The sequence below is a fragment of the Bufo bufo genome, chromosome 6, assembly GCF_905171765.1.
Source record: "Bufo bufo chromosome 6, aBufBuf1.1, whole genome shotgun sequence".
Classification (NCBI taxonomy): domain Eukaryota; kingdom Metazoa; phylum Chordata; class Amphibia; order Anura; family Bufonidae; genus Bufo; species Bufo bufo.
This window is the reverse complement of record NC_053394.1, coordinates 222,176,050-222,202,522: the sequence shown is the minus strand read 5'-3', so window position 1 is coordinate 222,202,522 and position 26,473 is coordinate 222,176,050. Positions and strand designations below refer to the sequence as shown.

At 45.3% G+C, this 26,473-nt stretch overlaps 1 protein-coding gene across 5 annotated transcripts in view; it reads left to right on the top strand.

Moving 5' to 3' along the window:
- The window catches only part of LOC121004861 (rap1 GTPase-GDP dissociation stimulator 1-like), a 354,733-nt gene that overhangs the window by 35,918 nt on the left and 292,342 nt on the right, over nucleotides 1–26,473 (top strand). For 3 of the 5 annotated variants that reach the window (XM_040437256.1, XM_040437257.1, XM_040437254.1), the window contains exon 1: nucleotides 24,106–24,169. The exons of the other annotated variants lie outside the window; for them this stretch is intronic. In XM_040437256.1, the coding sequence (XP_040293190.1) occupies nucleotides 24,160–24,169 (10 nt within the window). In that variant the 5' untranslated portion in view covers nucleotides 24,106–24,159. Of the gene's footprint in view, nucleotides 1–24,105; nucleotides 24,170–26,473 lie in introns of those variants that run through there. 5 annotated transcript variants of the gene reach the window in all.

Sequence of the window (26,473 nt, the reverse complement as noted above, 5' to 3'; positions counted from 1 at the left end):
CCAAACACTGTGGCGTGTTTATAACCTGGGGAGCAATTCCTCCACATGTGATCCGTTGCTAACAGCAATCCCCAGCAAAAATGCATACAATGGAGGATGTCGATATACCCAACAGACAAGAACACACATATATATTAATAATGAATTTTTATTAGATATCATCATAAAAGACAACAAAATAAACAATAGTTAATGTAATATAAATAGCAGTTATGCAGTAGCGCTGCGAATCAGCGGCACACCAAGGATACACCGGATAAATGTACCCCCTTCATACACCCCTCCTAATGGCTTGACAATACTGTTAGTGCGGAGATAAAAAATCTACTCAGCAAGCCAGAGGAGAGCGTGTATTATGATAATAATACAGGTGATATCCTACAAAGCGAGTTACAACAGTTATTGAAATGATAAGATGTCAATATAAATATATATAACACCTACATGCGCTAATCCATCTGGAGCCCATGTAACAACAACCCGCATGTAACCACCAGTTAAACATGTAATGGGGACAAACCTTAGAGCCCTGATGCAAAATACTGACCGTGTGATAGAGCCCTAATGCTCAATTTACATGAGATTTGGCTATTTGCATATGAAATTAGTTTTACTCAGATGGAAACGAAGTCCTGAATGCAGAACTTTAATGACCTCTATTATACGGTCAGTATTTGGTCAGTTTTTTTTCTATCAGTATTGTTAAGGCAAAACAGGATTGGGTCCAAAATAGAGATGACATGTGAAGGGAATTGTCACGGATGGTGTACAGGAAACAAGACAATACCATATAAACAATGTCTCTCTGGATCCACAACTAAGGAACAAAGGGAGACCCCTGCAATAGACCTGCCGCTCTCCCTCACTGCTCAGCCTATGCGAACACCCCAAAGGTGGATGGCCGCATATCCACGTTCCTCGGCTATCTATTACCTGAAGACCCTACAATAGTGAAGGGACACGACCACCGGCTCCCTACACTGACACGGAGGGAGTCAGGGTCACCTGGATCCAGAAAAGACAAAATCATAAATACATAAACAGCACTTATCTTGCAGACGACTGGGAACTGGGAACTGGGAACAGCATGCACACACACTCCAGGAAGTTGTATCAGCCGCACACTACTGCATTATGGGGAGGAACTTAAAGGGTAGCAATCAGTCCAACTGCATGACAGCTGAGATAGACTAACGAGATGAGAAACTAAACCAAAACAAAGAAATTCAAGGAGGAGGATCTGAGAAGCTCCTGTGAGCGCTTCTCAGCTGTCTGGCTGTGACAGTACCCCTCCCTCTAGGAGTGGACTCCGGACACTCAGAGCCCACCTTCTCAGGATGGGACCTATGGAAAGCCCTGATGAGACGAGAGGCCTTAATGTCCTTCACTGGGAACCACATCCTCTCCTCAGGACCATAACCCTCCCAATGAACGAGGTACTGGAGGGAACCGCGGACAAGACGAGAATCCACAATCCTAGAGACCTGAAATTCAAGATTTCCATCAACCATAATCGGAGGAGGAGGCAAAGGCGAGGGTACAATAGGTTGAACATAAGGTTTCAATAAGGACTTATGAAAAACATTATGGATCTTCCAAGTCTGAGGAAGATCAAGACGGTAGGCAACAGGATTGATGACAGACAGGATCTTGTAAGGCCCAATAAACCTAGGACCCAACTTCCAGGAGGGAACCTTCAATTTGATATTCTTGGTAGACAACCACACCAGATCACCAACATTCAGGTCCGGACCAGGCACACGTCTCTTATCCGCCACACGCTTATATCTCTCACTCATGTTCTTTAGATTATCCTGAATCTTTTGCCAAATAGATGACAAAGACGAGGAGAATCTGTCCTCATCAGGCAAACCAGAAGAGCCCTCTCCCGAGAAAGTCCCAAACTGCGGATGGAACCCATATGCACCAAAAAATGGTGACTTATCAGAGGACTCCTGACGACGGTTATTTAAAGCAAACTCAGCAAGGGACAAAAAAGAACACCAATCCTCCTGATTCTCCGCCACAAAACAGCGCAGATATGTCTCCAGATTCTGATTGACGCGCTCTGTCTGGCCATTCGACTGCGGATGGAAAGCAGAAGAGAATGACAACCGAACCCCCAAGCGAGAACAGAAAGCCTTCCAGAATCTGGAAACAAACTGCGTGCCCCTATCAGAGACTATGTCTGAAGGAATCCCATGCAATTTGACAATGTGGTCAATAAATGCCTGCGCCAGCGTCTTAGCATTGGGCAAACCAGGAAAAGGGATAAAACGCACCATTTTGCTAAAACGGTCCACCACCACCAGAATCACAGACTTCCCCGAGGAACGAGGCAAGTCCGTTATGAAGTCCATGGACAGATGTGTCCAAGGACGGGAAGGAATGGGCAAAGGAAGGAGAGGACCTGATGGCCGTGAATGAGGGACCTTGGCACGAGCGCAAGTCTCGCAAGCTGCCACAAAACCCTCAACCGACTTACGAAGCGCAGGCCACCAGAATCTCCGAGCAATGAGATCCAGTGTGGCTCTTGCCCCCGGGTGCCCAGCAAGGACCGTGTCGTGGTGTTCTTTAAAAATCTTGTGTCTCAAAGCGACAGGCACAAACAACCTCCCAGGAGGGACAAAGATCAGGAGCTTCTGACGGGCTGCCTGCACCTCTGCCTCCAATTCAGGAAAAGAGCAGAGACCACCACACCTTCAGCCAAAATGGGACCCGGGTCTTCAAAATTCCCACTCCCGGAAAAACAACGTGAAGGGCATCTGCCTTCACATTCTTAACCCCAGGGCGAACGTAATAACAAATTAAACCTTGAAAAGAACAAAGGACCATCTGGCCTGTCCCGGGTTCAGACGCTTGGCTGACTCCAAGTAGGCCAGATTTTTATGGTCAGTAAACACGGTAATAGGTGTCTGGCTCCTCTAGCCAATGGCGCCATTCCTCAAAAGCCAACTTGATGGCAACAATTCCCTATCTCCCACATCATAATTTCTCTCTGCGGAGGAGAGTTTCCTTTGAGAAAAAGGCCACGGTTGCCATTTGGCAGGAGAGGAACCCTGAGACAAGACCGCACCCACCCCTACCTCGAAGCATCAACACAACTATGAAGGGTAACGAAATATCAGGTTGTTACTAGGATGGGAGCGGAAGCAAAAACTCTCCTTGATATTAGAAAAGGCCTTACGCGCCTCTACCGACCAGGAAGAAAAATCTACCCCCTTTCTGGTCAGTTCAGTGAGTGGTTTTAACAACAGAGGAATAATTCAAAATAAATTTCCTGTAGTAATTGGCAAAGCCCAAAATAAGCATCAGCGCCTTCTGATTCTCAGGAAGCTCCAACTCAAGCACAGCGCGACCTTCTCGGGGTCCATGCAAAAACCAGAGCGGCGACAAGAAACCCCAGAAATTGGATTTCTGGAACCGCAAACACACATTTTCCAGTTTCGCGTATAATTTATTCTCCCGCAGGATGAGCAAGACCTGACGTAAGTGTTCCTTATGAGTCTTGAAATCAGGAGAAAAATCAAAATGTCATCCAAATACACTAATACAAATTTTCCCATTAAATGATAAAAAATGCTGTTGACGAAATGCTGAAAAAACGTCTGGGGCATTCATCAAACCAAAAGGCATAACCAAATTCTCAAAATGGCCTCAGGGGTATTGAAAGCCGACTTCCATTCGGTCTCCCTTCTCTGACCCTAACAGGTTGTATGCCCCTCTTAGGTCTAATTTGGGAAAAGACTTTAGCCCCAACAACCTGGTTAAACAGGTCCGGGATCAGAGGAAAGCGGATAAGGATCACGAATAGTGATACTGTTCAGCTCCCTGAAATCCAGACAAGGTCTTAAAGCACCATCTTTTTTCTTAACAAAGAAAAAACCAGCGGCAACAGGTGACTTCGAGGGTCGTATGTGTCCTTTTCTCAGACTCTTCAGAGATATAAGCCCGACATAGCGACCCTCTCAGGTTGGGAGAGATTGTATAAACGAGATTTAGGCAGCTTGGCGCCTGGGATGAGATTAATAGGGCAATCATACTCCCTGTGCGGAGGTAAACCCTGAACTCCACTCTCAGAGAAGACATCCAAAAATTCAGAGAGGAAAGGTGGTACAGTCTTAGTAGAAACTCAGAAACAGATGTTATGAGGCAATTCTCTCTGCAAAAGTCACTCCAACCATATTTTTGCCTCGCTTGCCAATCAATGGTGGGGTTATGTTTAGTGAGCCAGGTAGCCCCAACACTAGAGGAGTAGGCAAACGCTAAGGACGAAAACATGACACATCCTCAACATGAGCATCACTCACATTAACGATATTGTGAACTATGCCCTTTAATGATTTCTGAGAAAGTGGAGCTGAAATCAATAGCAAAAACAGGAATATCCTATCCCAAAGTGCATACCCTGGATACCATGAGTTATTGCAAATTGATTACAATGAGGTTGACAGCTGCTCCACTATCCACAAAAATCACACCAAAATGCTCATGCTCTCTAGCGCCACCCTGCAGGCAGGACAAAACGGGAACTACAAGCAAACGGAAAACCTTCAATTTCCACCTCAACCCTGCCAATAGTAACAGAACGGAACATTTTTAAAAGATTTTTTCCTTTTTGTCTCTTTATTACTCCCAGAAAACTGCCTGAATCTCCTAGAGGACAAACATTTGCCAAATGATTTATACCTCCACAACAAAAACCAAACCCTCCATGCGGGCTGAATCTTCTATTGTCAGAGGCAATCAACCCCAGCTGCATGGGCTCCTGCTCAGAAGGGGCTGACAGCGACTGAGACTCCTGCGCACAGAATGAGACCGCTGCACTGTTCCGGGACTGAGTAGGACAGGAAGGAGAGATCTCTCGTCTCTCTCTAAGACGCCTGTCAATACGAACGGCCCTGAGACATAGCAGAGTCCAAGGAGATAGGCCTCTATGAAAGGAAAATGCATCTATTCAATCCCTCTGAAAGACCATGGCAAAATTGACTTCGGAGTGCAGCATCATTCCAACCAGTATCAGCTGCCCATCTCCGAAATTCTGAGCAGTATATCTCTGCGGATTGTTTACCCTGGCATAACAGACGTAGTCTAGACTCAGCCAGAGCAATACGATCAGGATCATCATATATCTGACCCAGGGCTAAAAAGATTCATCCACTGAGCGGAGGGGCCCGTGCCCCCTCCGGTAGCGAACAGGCCCAAGACTGAGCGTTACCCCTGAGCAGCGATACAATGATCCCCACCCTCCTTTTCTTCATCACCAGAAGAATGGGGAAGAAGGCGAAAATGGAGTTTGCAAGCCTCTTTTAAAATGCACAAAATTCTCACTACCCCCAGAGAACGTATCCCGGAGCGAGATCTTGGGCTCAGCACAAACTCCATGAACGCAAGCTGAACCGGTCACTTGAAACTGAGAAAAAATCCTACGGAGATCAGCTACCTCCAATGAAAGACCCTGGAGGCGTTCAGCCAAAAGTGAAACCGGATCCATGCTTGAGACGGTTTTGGCGGCCTGATAATGTCACGGATGGTGTACAGGAAACAAGACAATACCATATAAACATTGTCTTTTCTGGATCCACAAACTAAGGAACAAAGGGAGACCCCTGCAATAGACCTGCCGCTCTCCCTCACTGCTCAGCCTATGCGAACACCCCAAAGGTGGATGGCCGCATATCCACGTTCCTCGGCTATCTATTACCTGAAGACCCTACAATAGTGAAGGGACACGACCACCGGCTCCCTACACTGACACAGAGGGAGTCAGGGTCACCTGGATCCAGAAAAGACAAAATCATAAATACATAAACAGCACTTATCTTGCAGACGACTGACGACCCGGAACTGGGAACTGGGAACAGCATGCACACACACTCCAGGAAGTTGTATCAGCCGCACACTACTGCTTATGGGGAGGAACTTAAAGGGTAGCATATCAGTCCAACTGCATGACAGCTGAGATAGACTAACGAGATGAGAAACTAAACCAAAACAAAGAAATTCAAGGAGGAGGATCTGAGAGCTCCTGTGAGCGCTTCTCAGCTGTCTGGCTGTGACAGGAATATTTGCATGTCTTCTGTGTTTTGGACTCACTCCTGCCTATGGCTTTCAAATCATGAATAAATACTCATGCAAAATATTGACCATTTGATGGAGGCCGTATAGATGTTTCCATAAGACAGGCTCCGTTTTTTTTTTTTTTTTTCATTTTTCAGTTATGACGGATCAGAAGAATGGTAAAATAAACTGTGACGTCAAGACCAAACATGGATACTATGGCAAAGCATGAGGAGTCAACACAGTGGCCCAGTCACAGAGTAGGGAGGTTTGGGGGAAACAGCAGTGGCAGTAACAGCACAAGATGGTGGCAGTAGGAGAAGATGGCAGCAGAGGCAACAGGTGTGTGGCATCAGGCGGGTGGCAGCATAAGAATAGTGGCTGAAGCATGTAGCTAGAAGTAATGGGCCATTTTTCACAATGTTCTGGTGTGGCTAAACACTGCAGTCAGAACATTGCTACCAGAATGATCTAGTTTGATGCATCAGGCACCGGTGTGTGGAAACCCTGGCTGATCCAAGCCTGATTCATCTTTAGAAAGGTTAATCTCTTAACAATGCCACACTAAACGCCCGCTCAGATGACACACCACTGGCCAGGCAGGAAAGTATGTTCAGGGCAAACTCAGCCATTTGTGGCCACAATTAAAATATGGCTGCCCAGTAGTCCAGGTGATCTTGGATCTGGGTGACAGGGTGCAATCTAAGTATGCCACCACCTACTTGGTTCAGCTTCTGCTCCATGTTTTGCTGCTGCTGGCTGGTTCCTTCAGTAGGCAGGTGAAGAAACATGCTCATCAGAGACTGGAGACTCAAGTTACTGCTGATGGAGCTGGTGCTGCTCTCCCCCCCCCCCCCCCCCCTCTCCAGTGGAGCATGAGCACAGAGGGTTCTCCTTGTCAGATCTTTGTGAGGATGGGCAATGGCGCACATAGGCAGTGACCAACTGACTACATAGGATGTCATTATAGGATTTCAGTTCATCATCCCTCTCAGCAGCTGTAAAAAAAAAAGGCCCCCAGTTTGGCCTGGTAGCAAGGATCTAACATCTTGGAATGCCAATATTCATTCCTCTTACAAAATGTGATAATGCATCTGTCACTACACAAGCAAATCAGCATGCATCTGGCCATTAAGGCAAGATTCTCGAAAGGACTCCCTGCCTCCATATTCACTGCATACTGCCACAGTCTGTCAGAATCATCTGTCCTGTCCTGATCTGAGTATGTTATTAAACAAAGTTTAACCCAATAACAGTTAAATTACACAGCTTATTAAAGCAAATCAGCATGCAGCTGGCCATTTATGCAAGGGACTCGGAGGCACTTCATGTCTCCATCTCCACTGCATACTGCCATGGTCTGTTACAGTCATCTGTCTGGTCTTTCTAATCGCCCTCCAGCTCCTCCTGCTCCTCTCATGCCACTTGTGCAGATAAACGGCCTATTTCTGTATACATTTCCTGGGAGTTAATATCCTCCTCCTCATCCTCCTCCTCAACCAGTTCAGCCTGAGTGGAATGACATCATTCATCCTGTAGCCCTGGTGACTGGCTAATAAAGAAGCCTCCTGAAAGGGCCTGAGAAAACGGCAAGTGTCACGCATGAGCCGCCACTGGTTAATGTCGAAGTTACACAGGGGAGTACCCCTGTCTGCCTGCATCATCAAGAAATTGTTCAAGGCCTTTCTCTGTTCATATAGTCGGTCCAACATGTGGTGGGTGGAGTTCCAGTCTCCTCCGCCCTGATGACCGAAATTACTGCGGGACAACACATGGCTCCTGTACAGTCCCTTGCTGATAAATTATTTGTGTCTGGTCATTTACGTCTCCGACTGTTGGGTGAGTGCCATAATTCTGCGTTTAGTGGACATCCGGGTATTAATGCCAACGAGGAACTCGTCTCCAGGTTTTACTGGTGGCCCACTTTGTCAAGAGATGTCCACTCATATGTGTCCTCGAGTGAGGTATGTGCCAGGTCCAAGACTCCTAGGTCCCGTCTGGTGGGTGAGTTGCGACCGTTCCCCATCATCGGATCGAATTCCACTTCAGATGCTTCAATTTGCTCAACACTACCCATTACCATAGGTAACCCTGAACCTTTTCCTCAAAAAGTTAAATAACTCTAAAGGCTTACATTAATCAGTGTATTAACAGCCTTGATGCATTCTCCAAGTGGTTTTAGGTTCATCAGGAGTAATATGACACCACTTAAGTCACTTGAACATGCTAGTGACCAATTATACTGTTATTCTCTGTTATACTTATATATTATGCCACAATAAGGATATTTTGTCTAGTCAGCAAAACTGCAGCCTGGTATGCCATGCCAGAGCACAAGCAGTCCATGCCTCAAGCAAACCAATCTGCATATGCATTTAGAAACACCATTCATGCTCTTTCTGTACCTTGTTTTCAGTATCGTGTAATTTAGTACTTCTGCTCTATTACCATATTTAGGTTCTCCTGATGTCATTTTGTCCCCTGTAAATAGGGAACTCTATGAATTGTCATGATGAGCAGGTCTTTTAAGGGTCATCACTTTACACAAATAACGTCAAATTAAGGTGAATCTCTAGGGCAAGGACTACTACAAGGTCTACTGACTACTACACGGGGAGTGATATATGTGTATTTGTAATTGGATATCTTTTACTTAGGAGAAACAAAAGTTATGTTTTAATGTAAGTGTACATTGGGTTTTAAAAAAGCCGGTAGCATGTGAACCCAGCTTAAATCTTCTTTATAATAGCTGTGCAGTACAATGCAGCTTACAGTAAAACCTCAAATCATGTTCAGGATACAGTATGTCAATACATATACCACATGGACAATTTTCTTTAGTATCTGTATTGATTCTTTGCAGGGTCATTGCTAATGTCTCCATAAATAGCTGAAATAACACATTTTCTAACAAAAAACATGTCCTTCAATAAACTAGTATAATAAGAGTAATACAAAGCATTTCAGGAGGTAAATGTTCTGATGCTGAATCATAAGAAATTAAGTGAGCTTCTTTTCAACAGAGCACAAAAGCCAAGATGTTGGCAATGGAATTACTGAAGTTAAAGCAGACAACCTACAGAAAGTCAATGGGACCATCTTGCTTCCATCTCCTTCAGCAAGGACAGAGATCACACTATGTGAATGCTTCTCCCTCCTTGTTCTAGTGTTCAGTGGGGATCTTAGCACTCGAACCCCCACTAATTAATACCTTTTGATGTGTTGCTATGATATGCCCGGACACCTCATACATGTTATACTGACCTGGTCTCCAGCACCTTCGTCGCTCCTGACCGCCACATGGCTGCTGCATTTCTCCGTCATGCAGATCAAAACATCCAGGGCAGGGGGGGCAGCCAATAGCAGGCCGCGACAGGAACGAGCATCCCTAGGAAGGCTTGTCCTTGTCGCGGCCTGCTATTAGCTGCCCCAAGCCCCACCCTTGACCACCACCCCGGCGCTGGATGTTTTGATCAGTGCGACGGGGAGACGCAACGGCGGCCGTGGGGGTATCAGGAGCAACACTGGTACTGGGCAGCTAGGGAATTATAATCTGTGTGAGGTGTCTGGGCATTATAGGGGTTGGATAACCCCTTGAAAGCTTCATATACAGTTTGTAAAAATAGAATTTATAATAGTTTTTTGAAAACTCAGTTCCACTTTAAGGTCACCTGCACAAGAATGCGGGTGAATGCACATAAGATCTACATGTGGATTTTATGTGCACTTTGGTGTGGATTTCATGCGGTTTTGCCACAGATCTCACACTTCACTGGAAAAGAGTGAAATTCTACAAGAAATCTGCACAATAAATGCACATAAATCTGCACTATTTATCACATTTTTGGTACGTTTTTCTTGTGTGGTTTTTATGTTGTTTTTGGGACAGATTTGATGCAGATTTTCTGCATTTAAATTCCATTTAAAAGAGTGAAAACCACACAAGATAAACGCAACACTTGACAAACTGCAGATTTCAAAATCCGCATGGCAAGTCAATTTGCACACCTAAGGAAGAATGCTAAGTGTACATGAGATTTGTTTGATCTCATACACTTTGCTGGTACTGTATTCCGCTCCGGTTTTTCTGCATGAAAAATCTGCGCAGAATAACCACACGTTACCCGTGTACAGCACCAATTTGTATGGAGAAATACCACATGAAATAAGCACCAAAACCCCCCCAAAAAGGCACACAAATTTGCACTATTTATTGCGGTTTTGGTGTGTTTTTTTATGCGTTTTTTTAACAACCCCACTGATGGCTATGAGGAAAACCCCTCTACAGAAGGTGCAGAATCGCATAAACAATTAACATGTTGCAGATTTTAAAATTTTCACATAGAAGGAAAAAAGCACAGATTAACTTTGGTGGTACTGTATTATGCTACGGTTTTTCTCCACAGAATCCACACCGTGTGCAGCCACCCGAAAGCTTCACATGGGGGTTATAAAAATACAATTTATAATACCTAGTTGCATATGACTCGCATTATTTTCTGTTTGCGACCAAAAGGCCATAGAAGTATATGTGCGATACAACTATTGATTTTCCAAGAGATTTCAAGTCTTATATAAATACACCTTGCTGTAAATGAATGAAAACATTCGTACTTTCACCACTAATAGTTTGCTGTACATGGTCTAGACACAGCAGCCGGGCTCCAAGCTGATTTACTCAGGACAGCAGAAAGATTTGTGATGTGGGTGTATGTACAGTAGGATTGTCTATACTGCATACAACTATAATAAAATGTTAATTGCCAGATGTATTAACCCTTTCCTGATGTGGCGATTTTCCTTTTTTGCATTTTTATTTTTCCAAATGGGGTGGAATTGGAAAAAAAAAACGCTATTCCTCAACAGTTTTGGCTTTTTTTTTTTATGGCGTTCACTATGTGGTAAAACTGACTTGTGCTCTTCATTCTCCAGGTCAGTACCAATCCGGTGATGCCACATATGTATAAATTTTCTTGCGTTTTAATAATTAAAAAAATAAAAACTTTTGAATTTATTTTTTTTGGTCATTGCTATATTCCTATATTGCTATATTGCTATATTGCTATATTGCTATATTGCTATATAATCCTCTAACATTTTTATAGTTATGTCTATGAAGTTCTGTCATTTTTGCAGGATGATTTGTATTTTTTGTTAATACCATCTTGGGGTGTGTATGACTGTTTTACACTTTTTTTCAAATTTTTTGGGGCGATAGGGTGATGAAAAAATGGCTAATCTGTCATTTTAACTTTTTTTTTTCCATGACGCCATTTACCATATGGGCTCACTTTTTTATATTTTAATAGTACGGGTGTTCTCACATGCGGTATTGCCAATGATGTTGCTTTTTTTAATTCTTTATTTATTTAGGATTTTGGGGAAATGGGGATTATTTTGTTATTTTTATATATTTTTTCTATTTTTTTTTTTTTTTTGTTAGGTCCCCAAGTGGACCACAACTTACAATCATCAGATTACAACTTGTACAGAATAATGGAAAATGGTCCATTATTCTGTACAGAAATTGCTATATCCTGGTTCAGTGATGCCACCTGTTGGCCTGAACTGGGATATACTAATAATGAGCCTGTAAACCTAGTACAAGCTCCAGCTTATTATTAGATTGGGGTGCTTTCCCCGATCTCAGCCAGGGAAGGCACGCCTGAACCATAAGTGTGCACTTCTGGTTTTTAGCACTCTCAGAAGCCATGGTCACATTTGACCACAGCATTTTAGGGGGTTACTGCCAATTGCAGACATTAGCAGTGGCTGCTATAGTATGAAACAGTAGGCACCTGGTTGTTCCGGAGCAGGCACCATTTTTAAAGACCCGAAGGGGTTAAAGAGGACATGTCTGGTCTTCTGACATGTCTGTTTCAGTAATAAATTATGTTCCCCATGGCAGTCACATAATTCTGAAGCACCTTTTTTAGAACTCTGTGTTGTGACTTTCCACTGTTATTCCTCCTAGAAATTTATGAATAAATGGACAGTTGGGAGGGTGTCCCTACACACTCTGACATTGTCCAATCAGTGCTGACAGTGCCAAACTATGTAGAGACTCATCCCTTTGACAAGAGGAATGAAAACTCCCTGCTATTAATTTATGCATTTCTAGGAAGAATAACAGAGTAATGGCACAATGTAGAGTTAAAAATAAAAACATGCTATTGCTATAGTTTGGGGAATGCAAGTATTTACTGAAATAGACATGTCGGGGAGAGGACAAATACTTTAAAGGAGTTGTCTGAGACCTGGAAAAGAATTGGGATGACTGGGCATGATGTCTCTGGCGGTGGTGTGATTGGAAGTGTAATGTGTAGGGATGAGCGAACCCGAACTGTATAGTTCGGGTTCGTACCGAATTTTGGGGTGTCCGTGACACTGACCCGAACCCGAACATTTTCGTAAAAGTCCGGGTTCGGGTTCGGTGTTCGGCGCTTTCTTGGCGCTTTTTGAAAGGCTGCAAAGCAGCCAATCAACAAGCGTCATACTACTTGCCCCAAGAGGCCATCACAGCCATGCCTACTATTGGCATGGCTGTGATTGGCCAGTGCAGCATGTGACCCAGCCTCTATTTAACCACCTCAGCCCCCAGTGCTTAAACACCCTGAAAGACCAGGCCACTTTTTACACTTCTGACCTACACTACTTTCACCGTTTATTGCTCGGTCATGCAACTTACCACCCAAATGAATTTTACCTCCTTTTCTTCTCACTAATAGAGCTTTCATTTGGTGGTATTTCATTGCTGCTGACATTTTTACTTTTTTTGTTATTAATCGAAATTTAACGATTTAAATGACCAGTGAAATCCGAAAGGTGCTCTTTGGAATGTGGGCCCCTTTGCCCACCTAGGCTGCAAAAAAGTGCCACACATGTGGTATCTCCGTACTCGGGAGAAGTTGGGGAATGTGTTTTGGGGTGTCATTTTACATATACCCATGCTGGGTGAGAGAAATATCTTGGCAAAAGACAACTTTTCCCATTTTTTTATACAAAGTTGGCATTTGACCAAGATATTTATCTCGCCCAGCATGGGTATATGTAAAAAGACACCCCAAAACACATTCCTCAACTTCTCCTGAGTACGGCGATACCAGATGTGTGACACTTTTTTGCAGCCTAGGTGGGCAAAGGGGCCCATATTCCAAAGAGCACCTTTCGGATTTCACTGGTCATTTTTTACAGAATTTGATTTCAAACTCCTTACCACACATTTGGGCCCCTAATATGCCAGGGCAGTATAACTACCCACAAGTGACCCCATTTTGGAAAGAAGACACCCCAAGGTATTCGCTGATGGGCATAGTGAGTTCATGGAAGTTTTTATTTTTTGTCACAAGTTAGTGGAATATGAGAATTTGTAAGAAAAAAATAAATAAAAAAAAAATCATCATTTTCCACTAACTTGTGACAAAAAATAAAAAATTCTAGGAACTCGCCATGCCCCTCACGGAATACCTTGGGGTGTCTTCTTTCCAAAATGGGGTCACTTGTGGGGTAGTTATACTGCCCTGGCATTTTCCAGGGGCGCTAATGTGTGGTAAGTAGGTAAATGACCTGTGAAATCCGAAAGGTGCTCTTTGGAATGTGGGCCCCTTTGCCCACCTAGGCTGCAAAAAAGTGTCACACATGTGGTATCGCCGTACTCGGGAGAAGTTGGGGAATGTGTTTTGGGGTGTCATTTTACATATACCCATGCTGGGTGAGATAAATATCTTGGTCAAATGCCAACTTTGTATAAAAAAATGGGAAAAGTTGTCTTTTGCCAAGATATTTCTCTCACCCAGCATGGGTATATGTAAAATGACACCCCAAAACACATTCCCCAACTTCTCCTGAGTACGGCGATACCAGATGTGTGACACTTTTTTGCGGCCTAAATGCGCAAAGGGGCCCACATTCCTTTTATGAGGGCATTTTTAGACATTTGGATCCCAGACTTCTTTTCACGCTTTAGGGCCTCTAGAATGCCAGGGCAGTATAAATACCCCACATGTGACCCCATTTTGGAAAGAAGACACCCCAAGGTATTCAATGAGGGGCATGGCGAGTTCACAGAAATTATTTTTTTTTGGCACAAGTTAGCGGAAATTGATTTTATTTATTTTTTTCTCACAAAGTCTCCCTTTCCGCTAACTTGGGACAAAAATTTCAATCTTTCATGGACTCAATATGCCCCTCACGGAATACCTGGGGGTGTCTTCTTTCCGAAATGGGGTCACATGTGGGGTATTTATACTGCCCTGGCATTCTAGGGGCCCTAAAGCGTGAGAAGAAGTCTGGAATATAAATGTCTAAAAATTTTTACGCATTTGGATTCCGTGAGGGGTATGGTGAGTTCATGTGAGATTTAATTTTTTGACGCAAGTTAGTGGAATATGAGACTTTGTAAGAAAAAAAAATATATTTCCGCTAACTTGGGCCAAAAAAATGTCTGAATGGAGCCTTACAGAGGGGTGATCAATGACAGGGGGGGTGATCAATGACAGGGGTGTGATCAATGACAGGGGGGTGATCAATGACAGGGGGGTGATCAGAGAGTCTATATGGGGTGATCACCAGTCATTGATCACGCCCCTGTAAGGCTCCATACAGACGTCCGTGTGTGTTTTGCGGATCCGATCCATCTATCAGTGGATCCGTAAAAATCATGCGGACATCTGAATGGAGCTTTACAGGGGGGTGATCAATGACAGGGGGGTAATCAATGACAGGGGGGTGATCAGGGAGTCTATATGGGGTGATCACCACAGTCATTGATCATGCCCCTGTAAGGCTCCATTCAGACGTCCGTGTGCGTTTTGCGGATCCGATCCATCTATCAGTGGATCCGTAAAAATCATGCGGACGTCTGAATGGAGCTTTACAGGGGGTTGATCAATGACAGGGGGGTAATCAATGACAGGGGGGGTGATCAGGGAGTCTATATGGGGTGATCACCACAGTCATTGATCATGCCCCTGTAAGGTTCCATTCAGACGTCCATGTGCGTTTTGCGGATCCGATCCATCTATCAGTGGATCCGTAAAAATCATGCGGACGTCTGAATAGAGCTTTACAGGGGGGTGATCAATGACAGGGGGGTAATCAATGACAGGGGGGTGATCAGGGAGTCTATATAGGGTGATCACCACAGTCATTGATCATGCCCCTGTAAGGCTCCATTCAGACGTCCGTGTGCGTTTTGCGGATCCGATCCATCTATCAGTGGATCCGTAAAAATCATGCGGACGTCTGAATGGAGCTTTACAGGGGGGTGATCAATGACAGGGGGGTAATCAATGACAGGGGGGTGATCAGGGAGTCTATATGGGGTGATCACCACAGTCATTGATCATGCCCCTGTAAGGCTCCATTCAGACGTCCGTGTGCGTTTTGCGGATCCGATCCATCGATCAGTGGATCCGTAAAAATCATGCGGACGTCTGAATGGAGCTTTACCGGGGGGTGATCAATGACAGGGGGGTGATCAGGGAGTCTATATGGGGTGATCACCACAGTCATTGATCATGCCCCTGTAAGGCTCCATTCAGACGTCCGTGTGCGTTTTGCGGATCCGATCCATCTATCAGTGGATTTGTAAAAATCATGCGGACGTCTGAATGGAGCTTTACAGGGGTGTGATCAATGACAGGGGGGTAATCAATGACAGGGGGGTGATCAGGGAGTCTATATGGGGTGATCAGGGGTGATCAAGGGTGAATAAGGGGTTAATAAGTGACGGGGGGGGGTGTAGTGTAGTGTGGTGCTTGGTGCAACATATTACTGAGCTACCTGTGTCCTCTGGTGGTCGATCCAAACAAAGGGGACCACCAGAGGACCAGGTAGCAGGTATATTAGACGCTGTTATCAAAACAGCGTCTAATATACCTGTTAGGGGTTAAAAAAAATCACATCTCCAGCCTGCCAGCGAACGATCGCCGCTGGCAGGCTGGAGATCCACTTTCTTACCTTCCGTTCCTGTGAGCGCGCGCGCCTGTGTGTGCGCGTTCACAGGAAATCTCGGCCATCGCGAGAGGACGCGCCGGCGCGTCCACTCGGAATAAATCAACCACCTCCAGGACGCGTCTGTGCGTACAGCGGTCCGGAGGTGGTTAAGCTGGAGTCACGTAGCGCCGCACGTCACTCTGCTATGATCAGTATAGGGAGAGGTTGCAGCTGCGACGTTAGGGCGAGATTAGGCAGATTAACTCCTCCAAAAGACTTCATTCTGTGATCGATCTGCAGCTGTGGATCATTGAAGTGCTATTATTGACTTGCTCACTTTTTTGAGGCTGCCCAGAGCGTTTTTAGATCACTTTTTTTCTGGGGTGATCGGCGGCCATTTTGTGACTTGTGGTGCGCCAGCACAAGCTATCACCAAGTGTATTTAACCATCGATAGTGTGGTTATTTTGTGCTATATCCTACATCAGCTGCAGGCTGAGCCTGTGTCACCGAAGTGCATTTAACCATCAACAGTCTGGTTATTTTTTGGCCATATACTACATCAGCTGCAAGCTGAGCCTGTGTCACCGAAGTGCATTTAACCATCGACAGTCTGATTATTTTTTGGCCATATACTACATCTGGTGCAGGCTGAGCCTGTGTCACCCAAGTGCATTTAACCATCAACAGTGTAGTTATTTTTTGGCCATATATTACATCAGGGGCAAGTTGAGCCTGTCACCCAGCGCCTAAAATATAGACCTGACATTTCTATTTAACCAAATCTGTACTGTTTTAGCTGGTCAAGTTATTTGTAGTGACCGTAAAAGCACACTTTTTTTTCTGGGTTGAAAAACCATTCCCAAATTTGCCATTCTCAAAATAACTAGTTTTTGGTATTTGAGGCCTACTTGAAATCTATCCCAAAAAGAATATCTTACATTGAAGCTAGTGATAGTGTCATTCAGAAAAACCTAAGACACACGCTAGCGTGCTGATAGAAATCTGATTCTGTGATTAAACCTATACCTGTCACACAGCGCAAAAAAAAACAGGCCTCACATCTCTATTTAATTAAATCTGTATTGTTTTAGCTGGTCAAGTTATTTGTAGTGACCGTAAAAGCACACTTTTTTTTTCTGGGTTGAAAAACCATTCCCAAATTTGCCATTCTCAAAATAACTAGTTTTTGGTATTTGAGGCCTACTTGAAATCTATCCCAAAAAGAATATCTTACATTGAAGCTAGTGATAGTGTCATTCAGAAAAACCTAAGACACACGCTAGCGTGCTGATATAAATCTGATTCTGTGATTAAACCTATACCTGTCACACAGCGCAAAAAAAAACAGGCCTCACATCTCTATTTAACCAAATCTGTACTGTTTTAGCTGGTCAAGTTATTTGTAGTGACCGTAAAAGCACACTTTTTTTTCTGGGTTGAAAAACCATTTCCAAATTTGCCATTCTCGAAATAACTAGTTTCTGGTATTTGAGGCCTACTTGAAATCTATCCCAAAAAGAATATCTTACATTGAAGCTAGTGATAGTGTCATTCAGAAAAACCTAAGACACACGCTAGCGTGCTGATAGAAATCTGATTCTGTGATTAAACCTATACCTGTCACACAGCGCAAAAAAAAACAGGCCTCACATCTCTATTTAACCAAATCTGTACTGTTTTAGCTGGTCAAGTTATTTGTAGTGACCGTAAAAGCACACTTTTTTTTCTGGGTTGAAAAACCATTCCCAAATTTGCCATTCTCAAAATAACTAGTTTCTGGTATTTGAGGCCTACTTGAAATCTATCCCAAAAAGAATATCTTACATTGAAGGTATTGATAGTGTCATTCAGAAAAACCTAAGACACACGCTAGCGTGCAGATAGAAGTCTGATTCTGTGATTAAACCTATACCTGTCACACAGCGCAAAAAAAAAACAGGCCTGACATCTCGATTTAACCAAATCTGTACTGTTTTAGCTGGTCAAGTTATTTGTAGTGACCGTAAAAGCACACTTTTTTTTTCTGTGTTGAAAAACCATTCCCAAATTTGCCATTCTCAAAATAACTAGTTTCTGGTATTTGAGGCCTACTTGAAATCTATCCCAAAAAGAATATCTTACATTGAAGCTAGTGATAGTGTCATTCAGAAAAACCTAAGACACACGCTAGCGTGCTGATAGAAATCTGATTCTGTGATTAAACCTATACCGTCACACAGCGCAAAAAAAAAAAACAGGCCTCACATCTCTATTTAACCAAATCTGTACTGTTTTAGCTGGTCAAGTTATTTGTAGTGACCGTAAAAGCACACTTTTTTTTCTGGGTTGAAAAACCATTCCCAAATTTGCCATTCTCAAAATTGTGGTGAACGGGAACAATGAGGAAAACATCTAATAAGGGACGCGGACGTGGACATGGTCGTGGTAGTGTTAGTGGACCCTCTGGTGCTGGGAGAGGACGTGGCCGTTCTGCCACAGCCACACGTCCTAGTGAACCAACTACCTCAGGTCCCAGTAGCCAGCAGAATTTACAGCGATATTTGGTGGGGCCCAATGCCGTTCTAAGGATGGTAAGGCCTGAGCAGGTGCAGGCATTAGTCAATTGGGTGGCCGACAGTGGATCCAGCACGTTCACATTATCTCCCACCCAGTCTTCTGCAGAAAGCGCACAGATGGCGCATGAAAACCAAGCCCATCGGTCTGTCACATCACCCCCATGCATATCAGGGAAACTGTCTGAGCCTCAAGTTATGCAGCAGTTTCTTATGCTGTTTGAAGACTCTGCTGCCAGGGTTTCCCAAGGGCATCCACCTAGCCCTTCCCCAGGGGTGGAAGAGATAGAATGCACTAACGCACAACCACTTATTTTTCCTGATGATGAGGACATGGGAATACCACCTCAGCACGTCTCTGATGATGACGAAACACAGGTGCCAACTGCTGTGTCTTTCTGCAGTGTGCAGACTGAACAGGAGGTCAGGGATCAAGACTGGGTGGAAGACGATGCAGGGGACGATGAGGTCCTAGACCCCACATGGAATGAAGGTCGTGCCACTGACTTTCACAGTTCGGAGGAAGAGGCAGTGGTGAGACCGAGCCAACAGCGTAGCAAAAGAGGGAGCAGTGGGCAAAATCAGAACACCCGCCGCCTAGAGACTCCGCCGGCTAATGACCGCCACCATCTGGGACCGAACACCCCAAAGGCAGCTTCAAGGAGTTCCCTGGCATGGTACTTCTTCAAACAATGTGCTGACGACAAGACCCGAGTGGTTTGCACGCTGTGCCATCAGAGCCTGAAGCGAGTCATTAACGTTCTGAACCTTAGCACAACCTGCATGACCAGGCACCTGCATGCAAAGCATGAACTGCAGTGGAGTAAACACCTTAAAAACAAAGAAGTCACTCAGGCTCCCCCTGCTACCTCTTCTGCTGCTGCTGCCTCGGCCTCTTCTGCTGCTGCCGCCGCCTCGGCCTCTTCCTCCGCCTCTGGAGGAACGTTGGCACCTGCCGCCCGGCAAACATGGGATGTACCACCAACACCACCACCTGCGTCACCAAGCATCTCAACCATGTCACACGGCAGCGTTCAGCTCTCCATCTCACAAACATTTGAGAGAAAGCGTAAATTCCCACCTAGCCACCCTCGATCCCTGGCCCTGAATGCCAGCATTTCTAAACTACTGGCCTATGAAATGCTGTCATTTAGGCTGGTGGACACACACAGCTTCAAACAGCTCATGTCACTTGCTGTCCCACAGTATGTTGTTCCCAGCCGCCACTACTTCTCAAAGAGAGCCGTGCCTTCCCTGCACAAACAAGTGTCCGATAAAATCAAGTGTGCACTGCGCAACGCCATCTGTGGCAAGGTCCACCTAACCACAGATACGTGGACCAGTAAGCACGGCCAGGGACGCTATATCTCCCTAACTGCACACTGGGTAAATGTAGTGGCGGCTGGACCCCAGGCGGAGAGCTGTTTGGCGCACGTCCTTCCGCCGCCAAGGATCGCAGGGCAACATTCTTTGCCTCCTGTCTCCTCCTCCTCCTACTCAGCTTCCTCCTCCTCTTCTTCCACCTGCTCATCCAGTCAGCCACACACCTTCACCACCAACTTCAGCACATCACGGGGTAAACGACAGCAGGCCATTCTGAAACTCATATGTTTGGGGGACAGGCCCCACACCGCACAGGAGTTGTGGCGGGGTATAGAACAACAGACCGACGAGTGGTTGCTGCCGGTGAGCCTCAAGCCCGGCCTGGTGGTGTGCGATAATGGGCGAAATCTCGTTGCAGCTCTGGGACTAGCCGGTTTGACGCACATCCCTTGCCTGGCGCATGTGCTGAATTTGGTGGTGCAGAAGTTCATTCGCAACTACCCCGACATGTCAGAGCTGCTGCATAAAGTTCGGGCCGTCTGTTCGCGCTTCCGGCGTTCACCCCCTGCCGCTGCTCGCCTGTCTGCGCTACAGCATAACTTCGGCCTTCCCGCTCACCGCCTCATATGCGACGTACCCACCAGGTGGAACTCCACCTTGCATATGCTGGACAGACTGTGCGAGCAGCAGCAGGCCATAGTGGAGTTTCAGCTGCAGCACGCACGGTTCAGTCGCACTGCGGATCAGACACACTTCACCACCAATGACTGGGCCTCCATGCGAGACCTGTGTGCCCTGTTGCGCTGTTTCGAGTACTCCACCAACATGGCCAGTGGCGATGACGCCGTTATCAGCGTTACAATACCACTTCTATGTCTCCTTGAGAAAACACTTAGGGCGATGATGGAAGAGGAGGTGGCCCAGGAGGAAGAGGAGGAAGAGGGGTCATTTTTAGCACTTTCAGGCCAGTCTCTTCAAAGTGACTCAGAGGGAGGTTTTTTGCAACACCAGAGGCCAGGTACAAATGTGGCCAGACAGGGCCCACTACTGGAGGACGAGGAGGACGAGGAGGAGGTGGAGGAGGATGAGGATGAGGATGAAGCATGTTCACAGCGGGGTGGCACCCAAAGCAGCTCGGGCCCATCACTGGTGCGTGGCTGGGGGGAAACACAGGACGATGACGATACGCCTCCCACAGAGGACAGCTTGTCCTTACCTCTGGGCAGCCTGGCACACATGAGCGACTACATGCTGCAGTGCCTGCGCAACGACAGCAGAGTTGCCCACATTTTAACGTGTGCGGACTACTGGGTTGCCACCCTGCTGGATCCCCGGTACAAAGACAATGTGCCCACCTTACTTCCTACACTGGAGCGTGATAGGAAGATGCGCGAGTACAAGCGCTTGTTGGTAGACGCGCTACTGAGAGCATTCCCAAATGTCACAGGGGAACCAGTGGAAGCCCAAGGCGAAGGCAGAGGAGGAGCAAGAGGTCGCCAACGCAGCTGTGTCACGGCCAGCTCCTCTGAGGGCAGGGTTAGCATGGCAGAGATGTGGAAAAGTTTTGTCACCACGCCACAGCTAACTGCACCACCACCTGATACGGAACGTGTTAGCAGGAGGCAACATTTCACTAACATGGTGGAACAGTACCTGTGCACACCCCTCCACGTACTGACTGATGGTTCGGCCCCATTCAACTTCTGGGTCTCCAAATTGTCCACGTGGCCAGAGCTAGCCTTTTATGCCTTGGAGGTGCTGGCCTGCCCGGCGGCCAGCGTTTTGTCTGAACGTGTATTCAGCACGGCAGGGGGCAACATTACAGACAAACGCAGCCGCCTGTCTACAGCCAATGTGGACAAGCTGACGTTCATAAAAATGAACCAGGCATGGATCCCACAGGACCTGTCCATCCCTTGTGCAGATTAGATATTAACTACCTCCCCTTAACAATATATTATTCTACTCCAGGGCACTTCCTCATTCAATCCTATTTTTATTTTCATTTTACCATTATATTGCGGGGCAACCCAAAGTTGAATGAACCTCTCCTCTGTCTGGGTGCCGGGGCCTAAATGTGTGACAGTGGCCTGTTCCAGTGGTGGGTGACGTGAAGCCAGATTCTCTGCTATGGGACCTCTGTCCAATTGATATTGGTTCATTTTTATTTTTTTTATTTTTATTTTAATTCATTTCCCTATCCACATTTGTTTGCAGGGGATTTACCTACATGTTGCTGCCTTTTGCCGCCCTCTAGCTCTTTCCTGGGCTGTTTTACAGCCTTTTTAGTGCCCAAAAGTTCGGGTCCCCATTGACTTCAATGGGGTTCGGGACGAAGTTCGGATCGGGTTCGGATCCCGAACCCGAACATTTCCGGGAAGTTCGGCCGAACTTCTCGAACCCGAACATCCAGGTGTTCGCTCAACTCTAGTAATGTGCCATCTACATGCACATCACCATTACCTGGCAATCAGTGGCCTCAGCAGTAACATGTGAATAACATGAGTGCATTTTCCATGTTTAGAGTTCCTTTCACTCAATTAATAGTTTCAATGACTAAACAATAAAATAATTAATTGATAGAATGCTGTAAAAATGCAATGTTAAAGCAGAGGTTGATTACCACCAGTATTGCTTTCTTTAAGGGCTCATGCACACGAACCGTTTTGTGCATTGGGGGACCGCAACTTGAATGAATCCATGATCTGTCCGCACTGCATAATAAAATAAAACATGCTCTATTTTTTGGCGGTGCAGAGGCTCAGACAGACAACCATGGGAGCACTCCTTAGTGCTTCCGTGCGGTTCCGTGTATCCATTCCGCACCACTCCTTTTGGATTGTGGAACCATTAAAGTGAATGGGTCCACATCCGTTATATGGTGTGCACACGGCCAGTGCCCGTTATTTTGCAGACCCGCTGTTTGTGGGCTGCAATACCGGTATGGCCGGGCAATGGCCATCTGCATGAGCCCTAAGAATGTCCCTGTATCTACGTGCTGCAGAGATATGGGCACTCCATGTGATGCTTATAGTGCTCTGCATCAAAGGAGAGAAAAGAAAAAAGAATGCAGCACTCACCAAAAAATACTCTTTGCAGCTTTATTCACATAAAAAGGTCAGCGTCATGCGGGCAAAACACAGCTAGGAGGTGACAGCCATTTCGCGCATGTTGCGCTTTTTCAAGCCATCAGTGACTGAATCGGCTTGGTTCATACTCCCACACCTTCATCACTGATTAAGTGACTGACACATGTATGAAGACCAATCAGAAGACAAGGCAAACAAAAAAAACACACATAAACTAATAATACTATAAAAACACTGCCAGGTCGTTTTTATCATTTAACCCCAGAGGGCCCATGGCTCTACTTTTTATAATCCAGGCTGCTTCTTTCTGGAGTAAAATACGACCACTATCACCACCCCGTATTAGGGGCTGGACAACTTAAATCCCTGCACATTTTAAAACATTACTATTAGGGCTTGTTCACACGAACGTATTTTGCGTTCCGTATAAAGGCCGTTTTCTGCGTTCCGCATACAGTCCGTATACGGAACAATTCATTTCAATGGGTGCACAAAAGATGCGGACAGCACTCTGCTTGCTGTCCGCATCCGTTGCTCTGTTCCGTGGCACCGCAAAAATTATAAATCCTGTCCTATTCTTGTCCGTTTGGCGGACAAGAATAGGCATTTCTATAATGGGCCTCCTGTGCCGTTCTGCAAATTGCGGAAGGCACACGGGCGGCCTCCGTTTTTTGCGGATCTGCAATTTGCGGACTGCAAAAAACGGCACGGTCGTGTGAACGAGCCCTTACCTCCATGTATTTCATGTACGTAATCAATCAATCTAGTAGCCCCAATTCTTGTCACTACAGATCTCCTATGTTCTCTGAATCTGATGTACAAACATCAAATGGTTTTACCAATGTAGAACCTCCCACGGGCAAAAAATTGCATAAACTACAAATTGCGTTTTGCAAGAGATAAATTGATTGACCAAGCACTCAGTACCTCCTAACTTTAAAAATCTCTTTCTATGATTGTATTTACACATGGAGCAGTGACCGCAAAGTTACCTTTTAGGGGGCATTTTTCTAACCAATTTCGTTCTAGTGTTTGGAAATTAGTCCTCACAATGACATCCCTAATTGTTTTACTTCTCCTGCAACAACCAGAGGAAGATAATAGCGATCAATTTTTCTCTAAAGGTGTCCGCGGAGTGAGTGCCTCCTGTTTTACATAGCAGACAAGGCGACTGAGAGGGCTAAAACCCGGAAGCACATGCTTCCAGGTAAGGAATGACTCACCCCGGCGATGATCGAAGGAGTTCATTCATAGTAATGAGCCCGAGTCTGTACTTCCAGGCTTTCTTGTATATTACAGTTCAGGCCAGCATGTAATCTGATGATTGCAAGTGGGGGTCTAATTGTGGACGTAACAAAAAGGTAAAAAAAAAAATCCCTTTTCCCCAAAATAAAAATAAACATTTTTTGTAAAAAAAATATAAAAAAATATACAAAAAGCTTATCACATGGTATAATTGAAAAAATAATAAAAAGTGATCAAAAAGTCATACACACCCTAAAATGGTATTAACAAAAACAGAACACTCACACAACTCCACAGACATAACTGTAAAAAAGTTATGGGGCAGAATATGGTGATGACAACCAGAATATTCACCAAAGAATTATTAGGAACACCTGTTCTATTTCTCATTAATGCAATTATCTAGTCAACCAATCACATGGCAGTGGCTTCAATGCATTTAGGGGGGTGGTCCTGGTCAAGACAATCTCCTGAACTCCAAACTGAATGTCAGAATGGGAAAGAAAGGTGATTTAAGCAATTTTGAGCGTGGCATGGTTGTTGGTGCCAGACGGGCCGGTCTGAGTATTTCACAATCTGCTCAGTTACTGGGATTTTCACGCACAACCATCTCTAGGGTTTACAAAGAATGGTGTGAAAAGGGAAAAACATCCAGTATGCGGCAGTCCTGTGGGCAAAAATGCCTTGTGGATGCTAGAGGTCAGAGGAGAATGGGCCGACTGATTCAAGCTGATAGAAGAGCAACGTTGACTGAAATAACCACTCGTTACAACCGAGGTATGCAGCAAAGCATTTGTGAAGCCACAACACGCATAACCTTGAGGTGGATGGGCTACAACAGCAGAAGACCCCACCGTGTACCACTCATCTCCACTACAAATAGGAAAAAGAGGCTACAATTTGCACAAGCTCACCAAAATTGGACTGTTGAAGACTGGAAAAATGTTGCCTGGTCTGATGAGTCTCGATTTCTGTTGAGACATTCAAATGGTAGAGTCCGAATTTGGGGTAAACAGAATGACCACCATGTACCCATCCTCTGATGGCTACTTCCAGCAGGATAATGCACCCTGTCACAAAGCTCGAATCATTTCAAATTGGTTTCTTGAACATGACAATGAGTTCACTGTACTAAAATGGCCCCCACAGTCACCAGATCTCAACCCAATAGAGCATCTTTGGGATGTGGTGGAACGGGAGCTTCGTGCCCTGGATGTGCATCCCTCAAATCTCCATCAACTGCAAGATGCTATCCTATCAATATGGCCCAACATTTCTAAAGAATGCTATCAGCACCTTGTTGAATCAATGCCACGTAGAATTAAGGCAGTTCTAAAGGCAAAAGGGGGTCCAACACCGTATTAGTATGGTGTTCCTAATAATTCTTTAGGTGAGTGTACATTATCCATGTCCATATAGTCCAGGCTCCGGATTTTAGAGTTAATATATGACACAAACCCACAATTCCCTATAAAAAGCGGGGATCCGGAGGAAGACCCTTACTCACTGATGAAGGGACATTGTGTCCCGAAACGCGTCTAAGGAAAGAAAGGGTCCATCTTATACTAAAGTGATCACACAACACCTGGAAGAAAAGGATCCTTAAAGCAGTTATTATTGAATCAGCATTTGGTCTACGGAGCTTCTGAGTCACATGACCGGAGCCTGAAGTCACGTGGCAGAGGTACGCCATCACACCCGGAAGTACACGCCGCCGGGAACCTCGAGGACCGCTGACTTACGAGATCACACGCAGCGCAGCACTCAGCTCCTGCTACGAAACATCACCAAAGGAAGAAAGTGTCCATATAGAGAACTCCATAAAGGGGAAGTCAGAATCAGAGGTAAGAGCAGTGCCATAGACCACGCGGGATGCCGCGTCCAGGCACATCCTCGAGATGACAGCACCCCCAGAAAATGTGAGTTACCATAACAGACAAAAGGTGTAAAATTGTTCTGCAGATATTAGTTTGTTAGTATATGAAGATCAAACCAAGTGCCAGTGTCTGCATTATGGTGTGTACAACCAACCATTTGACCATCCTACTTGGCATATTTAACATGGGGACCTTTTCTGTACTAACGGAATTATGAACATCATATCCAGAACTGTTCTGTTCAAATAACTGTTACGTTGGAACTTGTTACTAATACATAAAAACGACAAACAAACAGTGACTACTAACTATGGACTGTACTGAGCCGCTCTACTAAAGTGTATATAACGTACTCAGAGAGTTCAGCTACATAGCTGAGGACGCATAGT